Genomic DNA, 23,575 nt, shown 5'->3' with positions numbered 1-23,575 from the left:
CACGTCAATGCATTTCCTTGTGTCGCTTTGATACTCGTGGAAGTTTGGAATTCAGTTGTTCACCGAGTACTATGGGTAAAGAAGTGTACACAGATCTTTCTATCATATCATCCAAGATCTTTTTAAGAATTGCCGGTGCTTGGATCGCTATGAACAGTGCTGAAGAATTCCGAAGAAAAATCTCGTTGCTTAACGTCGCTATTGTAGCTACGTACAGCCTATCTGTGAACACTATGAATATTCATTACTTTTGGGGTAATGATATCAGCGTAAGTGAATTTTGTGTAATCGAATAATTAGTCAAAGATTAGAGAAGGTACACTTAAATTAACATGAAAATTGTACTAATAATGAAAGGTGCCAATTTGGAAGCTTTCATTTGAAATTAATCAGTCATATCATTTAACCCTCGGACGCGGACCATGGGGAGAGTCTCAATTTTAATCGAATTTTGTATTTCATATTATTGCCGTACATTTTTTGTGACTTTGGGTCTCGATTGAACCAGACTCTGTTGTTCAAGGGTTAATGATAGCAGTTTTTATATGCCTCATTACATATAGTTTTTTCTAATTAATGGAAACTCTGATTTCAGTATTGCGTGTACTGTTTCTGCAACATACTGTGTGTTACTTTAGCATTATCCAAAGTGACCGTGTTACGAATTCGGAGATTTGAACTGGCAGACGTGGTTGCCTATGCGGAAAAGCATTTCTGGCATTACAACTACGATGCTCAGGAGCAGTTATATTTCGCTCAGTGTCAAGGGCTCTGCAAATTTCTTATCTACTTTGTATTTATCATTCCAGTATTCGTGTTATTCAGTTACGTGGTCACACCCATCCTTTGTGAGTAAATCGATGTAAAATAAAACGTAACATTTTACAGTCTTTTGACGAATGTATTGCAGCAAACGTTGGACTTAATAAATCAGAGAGGCTACTTATATTCGAAGTACGGTCCAGCTGGCCTTTAAGGGAAACACCCTATTACGAAATATTATTCACGTGGCAGGTACTGTACGTTTTTTTAACCTATCAATTTTCACGTCAGCTTATGATTTAAGAAATTATTCTTCATTCAGGCGATTGTTGTGTTCGTACTGTTCGTTGCGTATATTTGCCCCGACGTCTTCTTGTGCGTTCTGAATATACACGTGATCTGTCAGTTTCGCATCGTGCAATATAAAATGTTGCATTTCTGGAACTCCGATGTTAAAGACACAGACACAGTCAGATACAGTGCTCAATGTTCCGTAGCTTTGAAGAAATGTATTCAACAGCATCAATCGCTTATTGAATTCTGCGAGAAGCTCGAACACGTGTTCTCGTACACAGTTTTATTTCATATGGTCATTTTCAGTCTGTTAATGGGTTTCGATTGCTATGAAATAATTTTGGTATGTATACTCAAACGTACTTCTTCAAGGATTATTAACGTTTTACACTTGATACAAATCGTTTCAAAGTAATAACCTTGCATTATATTATGTATTTTTAGTCAGACGCAAGTACTTCAAGACGTTTACTTTTCGTGTTCCACGTATTGGGTAGCTTTATCCACTTAATGATATTCACGTACACTTGCCACGGTTTGATGGAAGAAAGCACAAATATTATTACAACGATATATTTCGGATCCTGGAATACTTTGCCAATGGATAAAATCGGCAGATCGCTCAGATCGGATGTGAAAATGATTATGACTAGGTCATTGAAACCTTGTCGTCTGACTGCTGGTGGATTTTTTCCTGTCTCCTTAGAGACCTTTACTGGGGTATGTAAGATTTTTTGTTCCCACTTAACACTTGTTTCAATTATGTAGGCTGCAAGACTAATGTTTATGTTTGCAGCTTGCAAGTTCCACGTTTTCTTACTTTACTCTGTTGAGGGAATCGTTCATGAGAAACGAAGGCTAATAATGTATAAAATGGATCTCTTATGTATTTAACATAAAAATGTTGTGTACAACTTTCTACTTAAAACATAATTTGCATGTCTGTGTACAGTAAAACGCAATTTTCATACAATTTCGAAGATTTTTTAAGTATTTTTCTGTTCCATCATCATATCATTCAGAAACTAAACTAAATGAAGGTTTACATCGAAAGCTTTGTCAGATTTTCATTAAAATTTATACATTATTAAAATTATTCACTCAAAACTTACGTACAGAAAGCTGTGTTAAGTGTCCACTTTTTGTTTGCTTTCTTCATACTAGCGAATCCTTTCCTCATTAGTCGGAAAACATCCTGCTGAGTTTTCCAAATGATTGTAACCAGTCTGTAAATGAAAGGAATGAAACCGTATGTATGTACAAGGTGTGATAGCTTAAGTAACTTTGACGTATTAAATGTGTCTGTGTCACTGTGCAATCACTAATGCGACCGTCACCATCTCAACACTACATTATCTTGTTCTGTTTTCGGTAGAAAACATTTTTATTATTATACATATGCTTATAGAACTGACACTATAATGCGATGTGAAACACCGATCAGCTAGTGTTCATAAAAAAGAAGCTTATATTAGACAACCGTGACAACCGTACAGTTTTCGATGGATTTATAATTAATAGGTCGAACAGCTTGTCTAAAGGTACGAGAATTAGAGACTCGTACCATTCAACAGACATGGCCACACAGCCGTGTCACGTCACTCCAATTAATGTTTTCCAAAATGAGTAGGATGGAAATGCGAAGACTGGGTGAGTTATGTTAGAAAATTCGAAATAGACAAACGGTTGAGGCAGGCCATCTGTGTTCTGTCAGCGCGTTCCCCTTCTTAAGGGAAAGTCCTCCAACTTGGGGATGTCATGAACAAAAAGGCATACTGTCGAAGACGTTCTCACAACGGAGGATTTTTGGGACGGCAGGACATTCTTGTTGATTCGAGCGGGCCTTCGAAGTGATCGGACGTGCTGCGTGTGCGCTCCGCAAATGTATTCGTTTTTTACGTGTTTTGCATGCGTTTTTTGTCGGAATTGTTGCGATTTCACGGTTAATAGCTGTCACGCGAACAGATTAAATGCAGGCATCGGGTTGTTTCACGTAATTAATCGGTGATAGCGATCGGCTTGTTGTGCAGTGCCTCTGTGTGTTGTGCGTCCATATCTACGGCATCGGATAGTTTATTATTACATAATGGGCGGTGCCGGGGCCCAAGAAATAGAGCAGATTAATTAGACTTGCGTTTAATGCAAGTAGGGCAGAGATAGGGTTGCAATTTGTGAATCGGGCAGGTGTCGGTTCCGCGGCAGCGAAAGGGACGCCTTCCTCAGGTTCAAAATGGCGGCCTCAGCTACAAACTCAGTGATCTAGAACGGGAAAAAGGACGAGAGCAAGATGGCCAGGGAACGAAGGGCTAGAACCTGGAAGGAAGATGAAGACGATGAGAGAGAGGAAAAGTGAAGAAAGAAGAAAGAAGAACAAAAGAGGAGATGCGACCCCCGAGCCGGCCGCTGTCACGGAGGCACAGGGCAGCAACAGACAGGCAGGCAGGCACCGGCAGGACTGGAGGGAGTGGGACAGAGACAGAAGATGCGGGAAAGAGATAGCCAGAATGCACGAGCAGACGCTACTATCAAGCACCACGCGATATCGCGTGCCCGCGATGGAACCAGGACGGAGCGCCTCAATCAGCCAATCCGATCGACATCCGGCACGGAAGACACCTAGCTAGCTAGCTTGGAATTAGTTCAACTAGTTTAATTAATCTATTTATTTAATTTAGCTGTTTATTGTTTATTGTCTGCTATCTATCTGTTTTATCTCATTCTATACTATTTTATTCTATTTCATTCTATTTATGGACAGAAGATGCGAGAAAGAGGCAGCCAGAATGCACGAGCGGACGCTACTATGAAGCACCACGCGATATCGCGGGCCCGCAATGGAATCAAGACGGGGCGCCTAATTAATCAGTCAACTCGACAGACATCCGGCTAGAATCAGTTTAGTTTAATTAGTTTAATTAATCTATTTATTTAATTTAATTATTTAGGTGTTTGTCTGCCTTTTTTTTCTGATTAACACTAACCCAACCCTCCCTGGAGATGGGGACAGTAGAATACATCTCCAGCGTCCTCGGCTTGTCGTAAAGGCTGGTTCAGACACGGCTAGTAGTTTAGTCGAGTGGCGAGTAGTTTAGTGTATGGACACTAGAGTTTAGTCGAGTAGTTTAGTAAAACGGTTTAGTCGAGTCGATCCGTTTCATTGGATTTTGCTGGTCGAGTAGGCTTCCCCCACCACTAACTAGCCTTCGGGACAGACTTATCCGGACGCATTTCTTTAGTCAAGGGATATATCTTGAACTCTTGATTTTCAAAGCTCAACTGTACTAGTCCGGACACTTTTCTATGCACTAAACGGTTTAGTAGTAAGTAGCTACTCCCCACTCGATTAAATTACTTGCCGTGTCTGGATCAGCTTTAACGGTGAGACCTGCCGTGAATGTTACGGTGGGAGCTGCCGCGGCTGTTACGGTGGGACCTGCCGTGGCTGTTACGGGGGGAACTGCCGCGGATGATACGGCTGCATTCCCTGCAGCACTATCACCGACCGTTGTCACTACAAATTGTAGAGAAAAGAATTACATACGTAATTGAAATGATATGTTTTGTAATACAGGGAGATTCTGTCGGCGCGCAACACAATAGCCGCCCCGCACAATGGAACCCTGCTGTGTTTGCGGGCAAAAAGCCCAGGAGGTCAAGTCGCCGGACCCAAGACTTGGACCAAGCAGGGTTCCATTGTGCGGGGCGGCTATTGTGTTGCGCGCCGAGAGAATCTCCCTGTATTTGTACCATTGTATATGTAAACTGAATACTTACAATCTTCTTCTTCTTTTCATTTGCATCCAGGTGTCTTGTTGCTCTATTTTAATAGAGGCAGCCTCTGACATGCAATATTTATTACAGCCTCTGCAATAAATATTTTCATTAACAATTATTTACATATGCTATAAAAAGTATATAAGAGTTATTACCAAATAAGTTCAGTGTTGGAACTGCTGATGTTGTTAATCTTTTCCTTATGAAGTATTTGTCTTTAAAGTAGCTGCTACAGATCAGCCGAAATTTCAGTTTTCAGGTGGAAGCACCGACATTGGGTTGTCACATACTGCCACCCACTGTGCCATCCTCTTCTTATCCTTTCTCTCTTGGGGGAAGAAGAACATCCTGCTGTTTTCGTTAATACACCCTCTTATGCTGCATATTTTCTTCCTCTTTCTTTTAAGATACATTTTAATAATTAAAATTCAATATATTACTAAAACAGCAATGTAAACAGTTAATGCTTCCAGTAACAATTTTAAGAAATTCTGTACTTACTTAATTTCTATCTTCTCCTCCTGTTGCTGCATCTCATCAGCAGAAGTTATTGAAAAACCTAAAAACGTAGAAAAAATTTTAAAAAATATCTTTTTAAATAATAATAGTCGACATAATAATAATAGCAACAGTAATAATAATAGTAGTAATATTAATAATAGTAATGATTATAATAACGGAATTCACGAACCTGGAAATTCTGTCACCACTGCCACCCACTGTACGCCATATATCTTCAGTCTCTTTAAATTTTGAAACAATTGAAAAATACGGCGACTTCCGCGGGAACATGACGTCACGATATCTTTAGTTTTGTATCACGGGGGTAGACACGGCACGTGACCTCTCCGATTTGGGACGTTGGTATTACAGCAGTTTTTTCGTTGGGCCTGGTAGAGCCACTTGCGTGGTCTGGTACGAACTTGAAAGGTTTAATTTTCAGCTAGCGTGCGCGCAACACGATCTAGGAAGGCAGTGCCACAAGTATTTTTACAAACACATTCAAACGCTCATCTCGCCACAGATATCGCGACGATACGTCTGAAGAACGAAAGGGAAACATTGACGACACAGCTCGACCGAGTTCTTGAATGCTGGTGAACGTAGAAAAAGACAAATAGCGAAAGAGAAAGAGGTCCGAGAATTAAAGGGCCCGAGAAAAAACATTTGAGTGAGACAAAATTAATTCAACAATAACTTTTTTATTTTTCATTTTTGCTAAATGAAACTTTTACCAATGTAATTGTAAGGTTCTTCTAAATAAAATAAGACCAAACACCATATAATTTGCATTATTTTTACTTATTTAGATATAAATAAGTAAATAAAAATTATAATTCAAATTATACCATGTTTGATCTTGTTTTAATCGAAAAATCTCACAAATACACTAGTAAAAGTTTCATTGGAAAAAAAATTAGTCATTCGTCATTACAAAGCAAGGAAGCGAAAATGCAGAATAATTACGCAAAATAAGATAAGTTTTTAATAAGGTTAATAGTTGATACTGTATTATAACAATTACTAAACTATATTTTTATTTGTTTCCTAAATATATTACAGAAAGGTAAAATATTCAGCATCCTATAAGCGTGGACCAGCTGCAACAGTTGCCGGAAACCCGATGAAATATGTAGTACAAATTAACTAAAAAATAAAACTGTACCTTTCTGTCTTTCATTTTAATGACTATTCACAGAATAAACTGATAATAGTTGTAACGAATAAAAAATAAAACTAACAAACCGTAAAAAATTGAAATTTCTTTATATCCTTACATTCTATTCTAACCAATTTTCCTCGTATGTCTTCGCATTTACGTATTGTAATAAATAGAATAATAGTAATATCTAATTGACGAAATCACTTTTGTACAGGGTGATCCTCTCGCTACGCTACCCAAAGGAAGTGCCGCCACAATAGAATGTGGTAGTCTACATCCTATTTCTGTCATCGCTTACATGACCGTCGAGGTCCCTGCGGCGAAAACGGTTGTGTGCGTGGAAATGTGTTAAGAAAATATTCTGTTTTCCGTAGCGTTTAAATGGGACTCTTCTGCTCATTACACGCATTTTCACGCACACAGCCGTCTTCAAGTAAGCGATGACAGAAATAGGATGTCGACTTCTATATACATTTTATTGGGGCGGCACTTCCTTTGAGAAGCGTAGCGAGAGGATCGCCCTGTATCACGTACTGTGCACCGATGACAAGATGTCCCATGAGAAGGCTGCAAATCTGCCCTTCTCAGGGGACATCTTGTCATCGGTGCACTATATTGTCCGTTCACGACAAGTTGGCGAGTCAAGGTCATGCTCCCACTCTATTCCACCTCTCTAGCTACCACACGCATGTTCCTTATTGGCTGAGGCCGGTGACAAAGGTTGACGACGAACATATTGGGACAGAGTGAAATAGAATGATTTCACAGCATTGGCGTAACCACCCAATTAAAGTGTCAGCTATAAAAAGATACAATTTCTTGCTTTCTATCTATTGTCGCTAGAGATCGGCAATTGGGAGGCTACGTCAATGCTGCAAAGTTATCATTCTATTTCACTTTGTCCAGATATGCTCGTCATCGTCCTTTGTCACTGGCCGCAGCCAATAACGACATAGCGCACGGGAGCAGGAGAGGTGGAACAAAGTGAGAAAGTAAACAATCTGCCTCGCCAACTTGTCGTGAGCGGACAATACAATATGTATATATATAAAACTTAAATATTAAAAAAAATATAAATAAAGGAAGCAGTTCAACTCCTTTTTTTAACTACTTCCCAAGTTAATGTATTAAAAATGTATTTTTATGTATTAAAAAAACGTTAATGCATTAAAAATCAGAACTGAAACCGTAAAATCGGAATTCGAACTGATTCTCCTGGTTTCTTAATTCATCACTGCCGTGCTGCTGCCTGGAAAAACAGTAGAAAAGCGACGATCGCACACTAACGCGTAAGATGTAACACGGACACACACGAACAGGCAGAATTCAATGTATTAGTGTCGACAATTTTTCGAAAATATCTCGAAAACTAAGGCTAAGGCTTCCTATATGTATAGGAAAAAGTTGTTCGAAATGTTGATTTCTACAACAGATTTAAAAATCATCGAAATCGGAGTTGCCGTCCGTAATCTAAATAATTATCAATTTTTGAAGTGGAACTCTTTAGGCGCGGTAGAGCAAATTCGCCTGGATCAGACGAGAATTGAAACGGTTCTCCTTCTCTGACTTCAACCGACTCTACACGCATGCGCAGCGCGAACTGTGTGTACACTCAGTCCCATCGAAGTTGTCGCAGTGAAGTTGGCGCGCTAACGCATTCACGCCGCGGCGGCGTTAGCGCGCTAACTTCACTGCGACAACTTCGATGGGACTGAGTGTACATATACATACCTGGCATTTTCTTTGGACACGGTAGCGTGGGTTGGCCTGATCAACACGAGAATTGAAACGGTTCTCCTTCTCCGACACTACCCAACATTTGAGAAGAAAGAGAGGGAGAATCAATAAAATCGTCAACAAATGCTAAATAAGAAGTTTCACTTCTAACGCGCGAATCTCGCGCATATTTTTTTTTGTTTCAAGGCAAACGCGTTTAAAGAAATACGGTGCACCTCTTCACTCGAGTAACGCTGTTATACTGCTATACTGTCATTTGTTACAAAATAAAACTGTTATACCCTCAAAAACATACTTTAACTTCCCCCTTTATTTATCAAACATTTATTTCTATAGCTAGGTACAACCATAAAATAAAGGACATATAAAAGGCCGAGTGTCTGTCAGATGCTTGCCTAAGACTGTTTCACTTTTCATTCAAAATAACATAAAAGGACATCTTATATCGCTTTGATACTTTGTCTTGTATTATTCGGATAATTTCTTAACAATTTAAGCAAAAAAAAAAGGAATCGTCAACAAATTTTTTTTACACAAAGCTCTCCCCTTAATTTTCTAACGGGAACGCAACGGACATGTAAGAGTGACAAGTGAGTACAATGAATAAACATTTAAAGACATATTTACTATGTCATTTGTAAGTGAACATTTTTTATAATGTATATAAGCTTCAGTGGGCATATACATAGCGGTATTTTTACCAACGTTCTGGATGAATAATTACCGAATCATTCGTACCTGGCACAACGAAGGTGATAGTAAAGTTTATATACTTTTTTTTAACGAAAATGAAATTTATTGTACCTGCTATCACTACTGGAACTACTCTGTCTGATTTATTTCTTCCAATATTTGCTACATGACATATAAACAACGACTTGTGTTAAGCAATACTCGTAACATTAATTGCTATGTAAATTGCAGATTACAATTCCATGATAATAGTAGTAAATACATTCACTGCACCTAGGAACGATACGGGGAAGATCGAACAGTTAATTAGGCAAGAATCGAAAACAATACCTATTATTGGTGATAGTAATTAAGGTGACGGCAAAGTCCAAGCATAAATTGGCATAAAGGAAGCTGGAACGTGACTTATTTTTTTATGCCTGGGTAGAAAAAGAAAACTTTGCGTACTCCTTGTAACGTGCACATTATATATATATATTTTACTGTACATAAAAATGGAGAACATATATTGTGCATAACAACTTTCGGAAAATTAAAAAATATTATCAAGTTATCTTCCTACACTTTTATATATTTCTAGAGTCGCTGTCAATACATATTAATCTGTTATATACTATTCGCCCTCGGTTCTCATCATCGACTCCCTCATCAAGGTAAAGTAGGAAAATGTAGAACTTAAAAGCTGTGAACAAAAAGTTGGAATTTTGGTAATTTAATCACGGCGTTCCAGAAGCCGTTCTATTTGCAAAGCTATATGGAGGAATGAAAATAAGTTGCCTACCGCAGTAAAAGTCTCCAAAGACACAGGAAAAAATCCACCAGCCGTCAGACAGCACGGTTTCAACGATCTTATCATAATAAATTTCATATCTGATCGTATTGATCTGCCAACTTTGTTCATTGGCAAAGTGCACCACAATCCGGAATATACCGTTGTAGTAATGTTGGTGCTTTCTTCTATCATAAAATGGCAAGTGTACGTAAGGAAACAAAGGTGAATCAGGCTGCCAATTACGTGGAATACGAAAGTGAGAAGCATGGACCTACTTGTGTCTGCCTGTACATACATCCGAAGGTATATTTCTATAGCGTCAACAATAACGAATTTCTGTAAAGCTTAAAGGTAAAGCATAAAGGACGTTCGTAGATTTCCGCCATTTTTACATTACCCTAATCTTTTTTAAATACGGACATCCTTAATGGAAAGCCCTTTAAAGCTTGATACGAACCACAATTATTTCGTAGCAATCCAATCCCATTAACAGACTTAAAATTGCCACGTGCACAAAAATCGTCATGGTATATATTTGTTCGAGCTTCATGCAGAATTCAATAATTAATTGATGATGTTGTACGCACTTCTTGAGAGCTGCATAACAATGATCGGTGTACATGATTGCGTTCATCTCTTTGCTTTCGACATTCCAGAAATTCAATATTCTGTATTGTAGTATGCGAAATTGACCCATTACGTGCAGATTAAAGACGCATAAAAACATTTCAGGGGAAATGTACGAGATGCCAATTACGTATGCGGAGATCACCTGAACGAATACTATAAATCAATGGTATAGTAGCCACAGAAACATAGAGTGATCATTAAGTGATTAAACCTACACAGGTAGGTCAAAAGAATCCGCATCGTTGGGAATTCTTTTCAACGAGCCCTATTACCACTACAAAAAAAAACAACAATTTATTCGTCATTTGGTAGAACACACCTTTAGAAACTATTTCCAATCAGTTTCAACTTTTAACGTCGGTCACTCATAACCCCTTCTGTTTGACGTGGTAAACGGAAACGAAGGATGTGTTAATTTACATATGAATTACATTAACGATCACGCTATATTTCTACGATAACTATAATCATACGTATTTGTTTTAAAAGAAAAATTAACATTACCTGAAAAGTAAACATTAGTTCGAAATACGGTGTCTCAGATAAGGGCCAGTCGACCCACATCTTGAATGGAAGTACTCTGTCCGATTTATTTCGTCCAAGGTTTTCTGAAATATGAATCATATTTTTTTTATAGTTGCAGCCACAACAAATATTTATTATGAAATGGAAAACGCATCAGGAAGTATAGGAAGGTATTCTTCTCCCATTAGGGTCATATTTGATTTAATTCACTTACCAACAATAGGTGTGACCACATATCCGGACAAACTGAGATGTAGAAAAGCGATTGCGAAGATCGCATACCGTGTGCAATATTTTACAGATACAGCAAAAATCAGTCGTTCCTCGGGAGTATACTTGCAATGCCAGAAGTGCCGTTCCGCGTAGAAAAAAGCGTCTGTCAACTTAGCTCTATTAAAGTTTAGGATGAGCATCTTAATTGTTGACATACCGATACACATCATGTTCATTGTCAGATACATGCAACGCTGAAAACACAATACACCTGATGATCATATAATTTTTAATCAAATAATAAAGAAGCAACAACTTCATAGGTTTTTAATCAATAGAACTTTCAGATACTTATTTAAAATGTTATCACTTGATATAGTATCAAATTAAATCATTTTTCCTAATGATTCAACCAAGCACACTGACGTGATCACTTACAGTTGCATCGCCCCACGAGTTGTAAATATCTACCACATGCAGGTATATCCCATACAAAAGTGCACCGGCGGTATACGTCGCTGATATCTTCCTTTGCCGTTCTTCAGTCACATTTTGTGGTAGCCATATTCCTGTGTACTTTGTTATAAACTTCGCTGAAACGATAGAGAAATCCGTGTACGATCTGGTGTCCATGACGATTGTCGGTAAACTAACATCTTGGATTTTGATGTACAGCGTAGCTATTGCAAAAACGTCAAAAACGTTTCGAAGATATTCAGTGACATGACGCCACTGTAATTATCAAGGCACGTTCATAATCTAGTACAAAGATTCTTCCCCTTTTCATTCGCACCTTCACTCATAAAACATGGGGTTGCGGTCATAGGAACGACATGGGCAGATCAAACCATGAATTATGCAAGGGCGGATTAAGGTAGCTATCCCTGTCACACTCCCGAAGATAGATGATCCGTTTTTAATCAATACGTTGCAAAGTAACAAAGTGTCCAGGTCCATAGGTAATCGTGCAATAAGGATGTTCAATTGTAACGTCTAATTCGCGAATTATATGGAACACAAAGTGGTGTTTATATAATATTTTAGTGCAAGATGACGTGACGGATGCGACGACAATGTGTGAAGTTGAAAATGGAGAAGAGAATAACAGGATACATACTTGCTGGAAAGGTTTCAATGTATGGAAGTTGTTTTTTAATTACAAGTAGTAGGGAGATCAAGGCTTCTACACGAGGAGGCATGACCATTATTCTTTGATATCGCAGCAGGTAAAAAAGTATTTCATGCTATTCATATCGAGCATACTATATTTTGCTCTATACAGAAATGCAAAATGTACATTAATCACGACATTTTTGACACGTTGAAAATTATTCACATATTATCTTTCGACAGATTTTTATGTTTCTTACATCGCATTTAATGCATATTAAGTTATTTCTTATACTACTCTTCATCGGATCTCATGAACGATTGCCTCATCAGAGTAAAGTAAGAGAAGGTAGAACTTAAAAGCTGTAAACAAAAAATTGCAATTTTATTATTTCGATTAGTTTGCCTGTAAAGCTAAATAGAGGGATTTATACAAAAATAAGTTACCGAGGTAAAAGTTCCCAAAGTCAGAGGGAAAAATCCGGCAGCAGTCAGATAGCACGGTTTTAATGATCTAATCATCACGAATTTCATAGCCGATCGAAATGATTTGCCAACTTCATTCATTGGCAATGTGCTCCAAGATCCTAAATACATCGCGGTAATAACATTCGTGCTTTCCTCCATCATAAAATGACTAGTGTATGTAAGCATTAACAGCTGACCCAGGCTTCCAACTCCGTGAAACAAGAAAATGATACGCATAGAAGCACTCGTATTTGCCTGTGTACACATTCAACAGTATACAGGGTGTCCCAGAACTGGGGTAGGAGCCGAAGAGGGATGATTGGTGAGGTCATTCTGAACAACTTTTTCCTTTACCAAAACATTAGTAAAGGCTTCGTTTTCGAGTTATTAACGAAAAACACTGGCCAATCAGAGCGCACCGTTAGTGCGGGCCGAGAGTGTTGGGTATGCTCCGCGCGGTCGTGATCAAGTGCATCGGCACTACGTCGGTATAATAGGATTGGGCAAAAGTTGTATCGAATAATGAATTAAAAAAAGAAAGAAATAATAGTATCGAATTATTGATTGCTCATCAGCAAGGAATCCTATTACACCAACGTGGTACCGATGCACTTGATCACGACCACGGTTTGAACGCAGAGCATACCCAACACGCACGTGGTTCGGCCCGCGCTAAGGGCGCGCTCTGATTGGCCACTGTTTTTCGTTAATAACTCGAAAACGAAGCCTTATACAACATTTTGGCAAAGGAAAAAGTTATTTAGAATGATCTCAGCAATCATCCTTCTTCGGCTCCTACCCCAGTTCTGGGACACCCTGTATATGACTACCAATTACAATAAGAAATTTCTATTAAGCTTAAAAGCAATCCATAAACAACGTCCGTAGATCTTCACTATTTTATTTAATACCACACCATTTCCCTGTAAAGCTCACTACTTTAAAACAAAACAACTTTAATTATCATTTCTATGTATTAAAAAAAAGCTTGGTTACAACGATTTTATTCTAAATAATTGCAATCATTCGACGTAATATTGCACTAGGGACAATAAAGTAATAAATTAGAACATGTAGCACGGGTGGTACGACCGGTTTTGATTTTGATTTTCACGCAAGACTTGTTTCGATCATTATCGAAGATCATTAGTGACAAAAAGCTCTGACCCCACATTTCGTTCCACCCAATTGCATGTTCACAACAACTTACGTTACAGTGTATCTTACCACAAACGGTAGTTCTCACTGTAACAGTCAACGTATTAACTACATATTTGTTTAAACCCCTAGGAACCTGAAATTTCATGAAGCGTGCTGAAGCACATATGGTTTATTGAATTATTGACCACACACATTCAAGCTGGCAGGCCCATTTGAAGTTGGAAAGGAAGACCAATAACATCGTGAAAACGTTACGAAGTAGTGCGGAATATTACATGTTTATCATCTGTGCAACGTGACAATGAATAAAAATGTTTATTTACATGAACGAAAATTCTGTGAAAGGTGATACAGTATTGCCTCGAAATAAGCAAGTGGCTCGGGACCGAACCGTTGCTTATTTCGAGGGAGGTAGCTATTCGGCTTGACTTTGTTTTCGAAACGGGACGATAGAGAACGCGAGAAACGAGTGAGAGATCCGAGGTAGCGGCAAATCATATAGTGATCGGCCGAGCAGCGATGTTATTTTTTGAACAAGGATAGAAAGCATTATATACATATATTCCATCCTTCTTCTACTAACCGATGTCACTGCTCAGTCGAGCGTGAAATTTATTACCCTAAACATCGGCTTCGCGCTTTCATGGACCTCTCACTCATTTCTCGTACCTCTCACTTTGCGGGCGACTTCAAACAAAGAAGAGGGGATAGCGACTTGCTTATTTCGAAGTCGAGACCACTTGCTTATTACGAGGCAATACTGTAGTTAGAGGTGTGCGAGTACTCGTAATTTACAAGCCGAGCTGAACTCGCTTCGATTGTTCGAGCCGAGTCGATCGCTTGAATTTGCCGAGCTACTCGAAATCGACGAACTGTTTGATATAAAAGCGAGCTACTCGAAAAAATCGAACTACTCGAATATTCGAGCCCTTGTGAAATTTCGATTTACTTGAAGATGAATTTTCAGTTCGAAAATGTTCGAATTACTCAAATATATTCGAGTAGATGTATAACTTTCGAGTTACTCGTACAAATTCGAACTGTTCGAGTTACACGAATATTCATCTATTATTATTGGTAGAATCACCATCCATAGAAGATAAAGAGAAAGAAGAGTATGTAGAACCAAAAAAAAAAAACAATTGACTATTTCACGAGGGCTCGAATATTCGAGTAGTTCTATTTTTTCGAGTAGCTCGCTTTTATATCAAACAGTTCGTCGATTTCTAGTAGCTCGGCAAATTCAAGCGATCGACTCGGCTTCGATCATTGTTCGACTCGAAATTCGAGTACTCGCACACCTCTATGGATAGTGACCGTGTGGTTGAGTGGGGTCAATGATCATGTCTGGAGATCAGCTATTTTTCGAAAGTTTAGGATCGACACAGTGACCCAGTGAGAATTATCTGCTTTTAGCATAGCAGGTTAATTTAGGAACGAATAGGTAAGTTTCATTTAAATTATTTTTAAATTTTTATTAATTATTCCATTTCAAACATTTTTATTTGTTGTTTAGAATGTTTAGAATTTCCTTTTTTACATAATGACAGGCGACAAGAGATTAGATTCCGAATTTATTTTAAACAACAACTAAAAATGTTCAACCACTTCAATTTTTTTATTGTGCTATGCCAATGGGGCGCCGAGCCGTTCGTTCGCGACCTACGTCAAGCCCCGCTTTCGTAACCGACGCTGCCGTCCCTGAGCCCGCGCGCTATACGCGCTCGGATTGGTCACTGTTTTTGCTTAATAATTCAAAAAGGAAGCATCAAACCTCTTTTTCGCAAAGGAAAAAGTTGTTCAGAATCACCCCACCTACCACCATCTCAGAGGGTGTAAATACGTTACGGAACACCCTGTATATGTATATAAATATATAAATACCTACCACGACTATTTCGTAGGAATCGAAACACAGCAACAGACTTAAAACTGCCATGTGCGTAAAGATCGACATGGTGTATACTTGTTCGAGCTTCGCGCAGAACTCAATAAGCAACTGATGATGTTGTATACACTTTTTGAGAGCTGCATAACAATGATCGGTGTACATGACTGCGTTCATCTCTTTGCTTTCGACGTTCCAGAAATTTAACATTCTGTATTGTAGTATACGAAACTGACCCATCACGTGCAGATTAAACAGGCATAAAAAGATTTCGGGACAAATGTACGCGGCGCCAATTACGTATACGCTAATCACCTGAACGAATACTATATTAAATCAATGGTATCGTAGCCGCAGAAACATTGGGTGATCATTGAATAAGGAAGCCTACTCGTTGTCAAATGAACAAAAAGAATCTGCGTATGTGGGAATTCTTCCCGTAGGGATCCATTTACAGTTAATAGAAGTAGTTTTTCTCTGCTACAAAAGTACACTTTTGATAACTTTTTCAGATCTGGTTGAATTTTTCATGCTTGTCATCGATGGTAAACGAAATATGTGTTAATAGACAAATCAATTAGATTAACGATCACGCTATATTTCTACGATAACTATAACCATACGTATTTGTTTTAAAAGGAAAGTTAACATTACCTGGAAGGTAAACATTAGTTCGAAATACGGTGTATCATATAAGGGCAAGTCGACCCACATATTGACTGGAAGTACCCTGTTCGATTTATTTCGCCCAACGTTTTCTGAAATATGAACCAGGAATGACTTATACTTTTTGTTGGGTACGGGCCCTTGAGACGTTGCGTACGCGGTTGGGCCTCCACCATGCGCGGAGGCGCGCGCAGTCTCTCGCCTGATCGGCACCGGTACGCAGGCAGCATGTTCTCGCGTATTACTCTTGTATCGTTATGCACAATATATATCTATGTACGTTTTGTGTGAGAAAAGGTGTGTGTCTCTAATTACCCAACCACCCCATCCTGGGCATAACAACTGGCGCTGCGGTGAACGGATTTTTTCTTGTGTGCACGGTAAACAAAGAACTCGACTGCCAAGATGGCTGAGGCTACAGAAGCCATAAAGACTCTTACAGCGACCATCAATGCGCTTCTCCAGCATCAACTTCGAAATGAACGCGCCGGAGAACCAACTGCTGGTCCGGCGAACGGCAGGAGTATCTCCCATTCCGATCTCTACAATCAACTATTCGCCCGGGTGGAAAAGTACGTCTTCGGCGTGGGCGACGAGACGAAACCGTTCGTAAAATGGCTACAGCGACACTCTTATACGGTCGTTACCGAAGCGAGCGTGTTGCCACCGGAAATGCAAACCCGTCTGATCTTAGACAAACTCGGTCAAATTGAATTCGATCGGTTGGTTGATCATGTCGCACCCGCAGATCCGACCACGATGAAGCAAGAGGACGTTATTAAAAATTTAAAAGAATTGTTCGAGGACAAAGTGCCAATTACGCGTCGCAGAATCGAAATCCTAAACCACCGCTACGAAAAATCTACGTCAATATCCGAGCACATTGATCGTATTAATCGCCACGCGGCGGATTTCGAACGTGCTAACCTCACGGACGATAACCTGCGAGTGTTACTGTTGCTGCAGTCATTGTGCTACTCCAATGAGAACGTTGATCTCAAACGAATCGCACTACGAGTCATCGAGAAAAATCGAGATGCAACCCTGAAAGACATCGCTGCAGAACTCGAAGCCCACATGAATGTAGCAACGAGCTTAAAGGTACTAGAAGATCCAACGAAAACGACCACGGTCGCAACGGTGAACGCTGTTTACCCCAAACAGAAGAAGAAGGCGGGTAGCCCACCAGGAATCAAACAACCACAGGCATCAGGCAAACAACAGCCTCAGGCCCAGCTGGACCTAAAATGCAGAGGCTGTGGTGGTGCACATTATCGCTCGAAGTGTCCATTCCGCGAGGCAGTGTGTCACACGTGTTCGAAAAAGGGACATATCGCGAAAGTGTGTCGCGCATTACCGACGCAGCAGAAAGGGTCCTATAAAAACAATAGCCTAACGACCCGATCGCTCACCTCTGTCGGTAAACGTCGTCGGAAATTTGTCACGATCTCGATGCTCGGTAAATCAGTGCGCCTACAGATCGATTCAGGTTCCGATGTCACGATAATAGGCAAACGCGAATGGGTCCGCCTTGGATCCCCAAAACTCTCGTCGGGTAAAACAGTCGAGCACGCCGGTGGTGACACTTTGGACATTATCGGTAAATTTCGATGCATCGCGCGCGTGCTCGATCGCGAATGTAAACTCGACGTCAACGTCGCGGGGCGAAAAGAAATAAACTTATTTGGACTGGACGCGATCGACTGTTTCGATTTGTGGTCCCTTCCTCTAATCGCGTTTTCAGACGACGCGCGAGGCGCCGCGGACGTTGATCGCGCGGACACTACTAAAGCCGTGTATAAAGTCCCACGTCCCGCAGGCGTCACGACTTCCGGCGAAGATCGGAAAATTACGTCAATGAGTCACGACAAATTTATCAAAGACTTTCACAATCTTTTCTCACCAGGTTTAGGAACGTGTCGTGACTTTATGGTTAAATTCACACTGGTTGAGGACGCCCGACCGGTTCAAAACGCATGTCGACCAATACCGTATGCCATGGAGGCTCCGCTGGACAAGGAACTACAACGTCTGGAGTCATTGGACATAATAGAACGCGTCGAACGCTCGAACTGGACAACCCCAATTGTGATTGTAAAAAAACACAACGGCGGACTGCGCTTGTGTGCAGATTACTCGACAGGCGTTAATCAGGCTTTGTTTAATAATTGCCATCCGATGCCAAACATCGAAAACATAATGGCCAAGCTTAATGGTTGTTGTTTTTTCAGCGTGATGGATTTGAGCGACGCCTTTTTTCAACTAACAATCGACGAAGATCACCGAGAGATTACAACTATCGTAACTCCAAGAGGGCTCTTCAGATTTAAAAGGCTACCCTTCGGCATCAAGACAGCCCCCGCAACGTTCCAGCAGGCCATAGAATCTACTCTAATGGGTTTAGAAGGCGTATACCCGTACATAGACGATGTTATCGTAACGGGTAGAACCCGGCAGGAACACGACTTACGGCTGCAAAACACGCTTCGTCGCCTTGAGGAAAGGGGATGGAAGCTCAGCATTGAAAAATGCAAATTTGGTCTTCGGGAAATCAAATTCCTGGGTCTCATAATAAACTCTAGAGGCATTTCTGCGGATCCATCGGCAACCAGCGCAATAGCAAACCTGCCGGACCCCACCAACGTCACGGAGGTGCAAAGCCTGCTGGGCCTAGTAAACCACTACGGAAAGTTTATTCCTCATCTTCATACAGTGAAACACCCACTCGAAGAACTGACAAGGAAGAACCGCAAATGGGAATGGACACGCCAACACAGCCTCGCCGTCGAAAAAATTAAAAAGATTATGCTGAGCCCTCTCCTGTTGGAACACTATGACCCAACGAAAACCTTGGTTGTTGCCGCCGACGCTTGCTCGACCGGAATCGGAGGAGTTTTACTACAGCGCGATGAACACGGCCAGGAGAGAGCAGTCTACCATATGTCACAGAGCCTTACGGAGGCTCAGAGGAATTATTCCCAGCTCGAGAAGGAGGCTTTGGCACTCGTAACAGCCGTCGAACGGTTCCACAAATTCGTTTGGGGCCGAAGATTTATACTGCAAACGGATCACAAGCCTCTGACCGCGTTGCTGCAGACGGAAAACACCAAAGGTCTAAAGCCCACAACAGCCGCCCGCTTGAAGCGTTGGGCCCTGAGACTACTGGGCTACGACTTCAGGATCGAGCATATCCGAACTCAGGATTTTGGACAGGCGGACGCGTTATCTCGCCTGGTGGAAAAATTCCGGCATGATAACAGCGAGGAACTGCAGGTTTCTTGCGTACGGGCGGTGGAAGAGGAAGTGGAGCAATTAAGGAACAATGCCATTGACTCGTTTGGGAAAAACTTGAGGGAGAAGCTCAAGTCCACAACCAATTCGGACGAAGACTTGCTTAGGGTCTTGAACGCTCTGAGGAACGGCTGGAGTGAGCCCGCAGATACATCGGAGTACCTGCAACACTTCAAGAACCGTCGCGACAGCCTAAGCATCGTCGATGGAACTCTGATGCTTGGAGACAGAGTGGTCATTCCTCGGAAAATGGTACCTGACACTCTACAAGCCTTGCATAGAGGCCACCCTGGGATTAGGAGAATGAAACAGCTGGCAAGAGAGTATGTCTACTGGCCGCGAATCGCGCAGGATTTGGAGCACCTCGTCAAACGGTGTGACTCATGCGCACTCACCCAGAGGATGCCGGCGAAAGCACCTATCAGCCCCTGGCCTACTGCAAGAAAGCCACTGGAGAGGATGCACATCGACTACGCTGGTCCTATCGACGGCCAGTACATCCTAGTATTCGTCGATGCCTATTCAAAATTCCCGGATGTGGGAATCACGCAAACCATCTCAGCAAACAAGACAGTTGAGATGTGCAGAGAGGTTTTTTGTAGGTACGGTCCACCCGAAATTCTCGTAAGCGACCACGGAACGCAGTTTACTTCTGCACAATTCGCAACTCTATGTGCAGAAATGCACATAACACATCTATTCTCACCGGTTAACCACCCGCAATCAAACGGCCAAGCGGAGCGGATGGTTGATACCATCAAGAGAGCGATTGCCAGGGAGCCCAATAATTGGAGAAAACGTTTATTTGAATTCTTACACAGTTACAGGTACACGCCTTGCGCGGTCGCTCCAAACGGAAGGTCGCCGGCAGAGCTATTCTTCGGCAGACAGATAAACTCGCCATTCACAAAGCTGTTGCCAAAACCACAGGGGGAGGAGACGGTCCCGCCCGGGGCACCAAAGGACCTGACTGACGCTCCAACGGCTTCAGCTGACATGTCCACAACCTGCCGTAGTCCTCGGCCTCGTCACCTCGCGATCGGGGACCGAGTGGTGGTGTTGGTTGCCAAAAACGCGCGAGAAAAGGGAAGCGTCATCAAGAAACTTTCCAAAGTTCGCTACGCCATACTCCTAGACAGCGGTAAGGAGGTGGTCAGGCATGTCAACCACGTCTGGAGAGGTGGTTCCACACCGCAGAGTAACGCGGGGGTGGGCCCAGAAATCGCTGAAGACCTGATTCTGGAGCCTTCCTCTGCCTCGAATCCGGAGCCACGCACGCCGGCTACGGAGGCGACACTTGCGCAGGACCAATTGGCACAACCAGCTCGGCGACCACCCCAAGGGGCCCGCGGTCGCACCAGACGTCCCCTACAGGACCATCATACAGAGGGCCACGTTGAGCACTCTGAGGGAGATCAACCGACCCCGAGACGGTCTGAACGGCCGCGAGTACAACCACGCAGAATGGTCCTGGACCCAGGGGCGAAATCGTACTCCGGATGGTGACTTCTTGAAGAAGGGAGATGTTGGGTACGGGCCCTTGAGACGTTGCGTACGCGGTTGGGCCTCCACCATGCGCGGAGGCGCGCGCAGTCTCTCGCCTGATCGGCACCGGTACGCAGGCAGCATGTTCTCGCGTATTACTCTTGTATCGTTATGCACAATATATATCTATGTACGTTTTGTGTGAGAAAAGGTGTGTGTCTCTAATTACCCAACCACCCCATCCTGGGCATAACACTTTTTTTATAGCTGCAGTCACAATAAACACTTATTAAGAAATGGAAAACGCACCGGTAAAAATGGCAAAGTTTAATTCTCGGATTAGGATCGTGTTTGGTTTAATTAACTTACCGATAAGAGGTGTGATCACGTATCCGGATAAAGCAATTTGAAGAGAAGCGACTCCGAAGATCACATACCCTATACAGTATTTCACAGATTTGGAAAAGATAAGTCGTTCCTCGTAATCATAATTTCTATGCCAAAAGTGTCGTTGCGCATAGCAAAGGGCGTCTACGAAACCAGCTCTATTAAAGTTTAGGATGATCATCTTAACTGTTGTCATACTGATACACGTCGTGTTGAGTATCACAAACGTACAGTGCTGGAAACTCAATACATTCACTGATCAGAGAAATTTCCATTAAATATAAAGAAACAACGTCGTTTTTAATCACTATGAAACAACGTATGTTTTTAATCACTATGACTAGAACATTGAGATACCTATATAAAAAGTTATCATTTGGTACAGTATCAAATTAACACATTCTTCCTAACGACTCAATCAAGCTCACTGACGAGGTCACTTACAGTTGCATCGCCCCATGAGTGGTAAATATCTACTGCGTTCACGTATATCCCATACAGAAGTACGAAGGCCGTATATATCATTGATATCTTCCTTTGCAGTTTTTCTGCCGCATTTCGTGGCACCCATATCCCTGTGTACTTTGTTACATATGTCGCAACAGTGATGGAAAAATCCGTGTACGATCTGGTGTCCATGGTGGTTGTCGATGAACTGACTCATTTGCTTTTGACGTACAATGTAGCTGTTGCGATAACATCAAAGACGTCACAAAGATATTGAGTGACATGACACCACTGTAATTAACAAGGCACGTTCATAATCTAGTACAAAGGTTTTTCCCTTCTCATGCGCACCCTCATTCATAAAACATGGGGTTGCGTTCATAGGAACAATGATGGACAGATCGAACCATGAATTATGCTTCGAATGTAGACCACTATTAAATGTAATTGTGCAATTAAGTTGTTCGTTTGTAATGTTCAGTTTGCGAGATGTATGAAATGGAAAAGGGGATTTATATTAATTTTTAGTACGAGGTGAGGTGTAGTTGAAGCGTCGATAAGGTGTGAGGTTCAAGTTGGAGATAAGCAAACGGGAGATATACAGTAAAGACTCGATATGTGTTCAGAATTTGGGACCGACGAGGAACATTTAGCGAACAGAAGATTCGATTCTGCTAACCGTTTGTATTTTGCCGACGTCGACGAACGTAGAAAGAGACAGTAGATAAAAGGAGAAGATGGATTCGGGCTGACATAAGAATTAAAAATTAAATGCCTACATATTCGTAAAACAACACTAATGCAACAACATTTTTTATTTATACATTATGTTTTTTAAATCATTGTTGCTATCCGTCCTTTGTATTCAATATCTAACATATAACGTTAACTGTTCATTCGCCGTTAAAGCATATAAAGTGAGCATTCACAGAAAGTAAATTATTTTAAGATTATTCAGATTAGTTAAAATTATTATAACAATCTCGTGTTTGGTCTCATTTTAATCAGGAAAATCTCACCAATATGTTACTGAAATTGTTATTAAAAAAAAATGAAAAATAAAAAAATTTCATCGCTGCATTAATGTTGTCTCATCGATACAAATGCGACACAGATCTTCAAAGGAAAGCCACGCCGTGCCATATTGTTCCCGGGCTTGCTCCGATGTGGAACCCCCCCCCAGTGGTGGGGATAAACCACGATCCTTTCGAACACTTATCGAGTCTTTACTGTGTTACGTTGCGCGTGCGACGGCGCAACGTAAAAAGGATAGATAAATAATTAAAAATGAGTGAATCTACTTTTCCAACTAAAAGATTGAAAGGCAATTCACTATCCTTTTACCCTATTCAGAGCGCGATGGTTGGTATCGCTGCCACCAGTCTCGAGCGGGTTAACGCTCTCGACAAATTAAAAGACGAAAGATAATTATTAAGATGTTAGAATTTAGAGTTTGAACCTTTTAAATCTTTCGTTTGGGTTCGTTCAGCGCTTTAGGTCCCGTACGGGTCCCTCCTTGAATCTGTATGTAATGGTAGGCGTGTATAACTAAAAGAAATGTGTTTGGTGTGTTTGAAATAAATTTGAAACTGTTTAACTAGTGAAACTG

At 41.1% G+C, this 23,575-nt stretch overlaps 4 protein-coding genes across 7 annotated transcripts; 2 read left to right on the top strand and 2 right to left on the bottom strand.

The window, feature by feature from the left end:
* The first annotated feature begins 31 nt into the window (after positions 1–31).
* On the top strand, positions 32–1,918 carry LOC114881491 (odorant receptor Or2-like). The gene is made up of 6 exons (XM_029198302.2): positions 32–269; positions 596–848; positions 911–1,014; positions 1,085–1,399; positions 1,501–1,776; positions 1,853–1,918. The coding sequence occupies exons 1-6, from the start codon at positions 72–74 to the stop codon at positions 1,916–1,918; spliced, it is 1,212 nt and encodes a 403-aa protein (XP_029054135.2). The 5' UTR covers positions 32–71.
* A 7,564-nt stretch (positions 1,919–9,482) lies between these two features.
* Positions 9,483–12,241, bottom strand: LOC114881490 (odorant receptor 4-like). Of its 4 annotated transcripts, XM_046286433.1 has the most exons (7): positions 11,502–12,241; positions 11,065–11,317; positions 10,830–10,933; positions 10,153–10,467; positions 9,971–9,980; positions 9,705–9,880; positions 9,483–9,605 (listed from the first exon to the last, which is right to left on the bottom strand). In XM_046286433.1, the coding sequence occupies exons 1-7, from the start codon at positions 11,694–11,696 to the stop codon at positions 9,537–9,539; spliced, it is 1,122 nt and encodes a 373-aa protein (XP_046142389.1). In that variant the 5' UTR covers positions 11,697–12,241; the 3' UTR covers positions 9,483–9,536. The 4 variants fall into 4 exon arrangements, with proteins under 4 accessions (XP_046142389.1, XP_046142388.1, XP_029054132.1 ...); XM_046286432.1 differs by having other exon boundaries at positions 9,705–9,980; XM_029198299.2 differs by lacking the exon at positions 9,483–9,605 and having other exon boundaries at positions 9,861–9,880; positions 9,971–10,039.
* Positions 12,242–12,310: 69 nt separating this feature from the next.
* On the bottom strand, positions 12,311–22,972 carry LOC114881489 (odorant receptor Or2-like). Its single transcript, XM_029198296.2, has 6 exons — positions 21,964–22,972; positions 21,502–21,754; positions 16,345–16,448; positions 15,691–16,005; positions 12,621–12,896; positions 12,311–12,536 (listed from the first exon to the last, which is right to left on the bottom strand). The coding sequence occupies exons 1-6, from the start codon at positions 22,156–22,158 to the stop codon at positions 12,468–12,470; spliced, it is 1,212 nt and encodes a 403-aa protein (XP_029054129.2). The 5' UTR covers positions 22,159–22,972; the 3' UTR covers positions 12,311–12,467.
* LOC123987970 (uncharacterized protein K02A2.6-like) lies at positions 16,510–21,360 on the top strand. The gene is made up of 2 exons (XM_046286431.1): positions 16,510–19,559; positions 19,596–21,360. Exons 1-2 carry the CDS (start codon positions 16,762–16,764, stop codon positions 21,151–21,153), a joined length of 4,356 nt encoding a protein of 1,451 aa, XP_046142387.1. The 5' UTR covers positions 16,510–16,761; the 3' UTR covers positions 21,154–21,360.
* Positions 22,973–23,575: the final 603 nt, after the last annotated feature.

The sequence above is a fragment of the Osmia bicornis genome, chromosome 7 (genome assembly GCF_907164935.1).
Source record: "Osmia bicornis bicornis chromosome 7, iOsmBic2.1, whole genome shotgun sequence".
Taxonomy (NCBI): Eukaryota; Metazoa; Arthropoda; class Insecta; order Hymenoptera; family Megachilidae; genus Osmia; species Osmia bicornis.
Note: the sequence above shows the minus strand (reverse complement) of the source record. Positions and strands in the feature narration are given on the sequence as shown.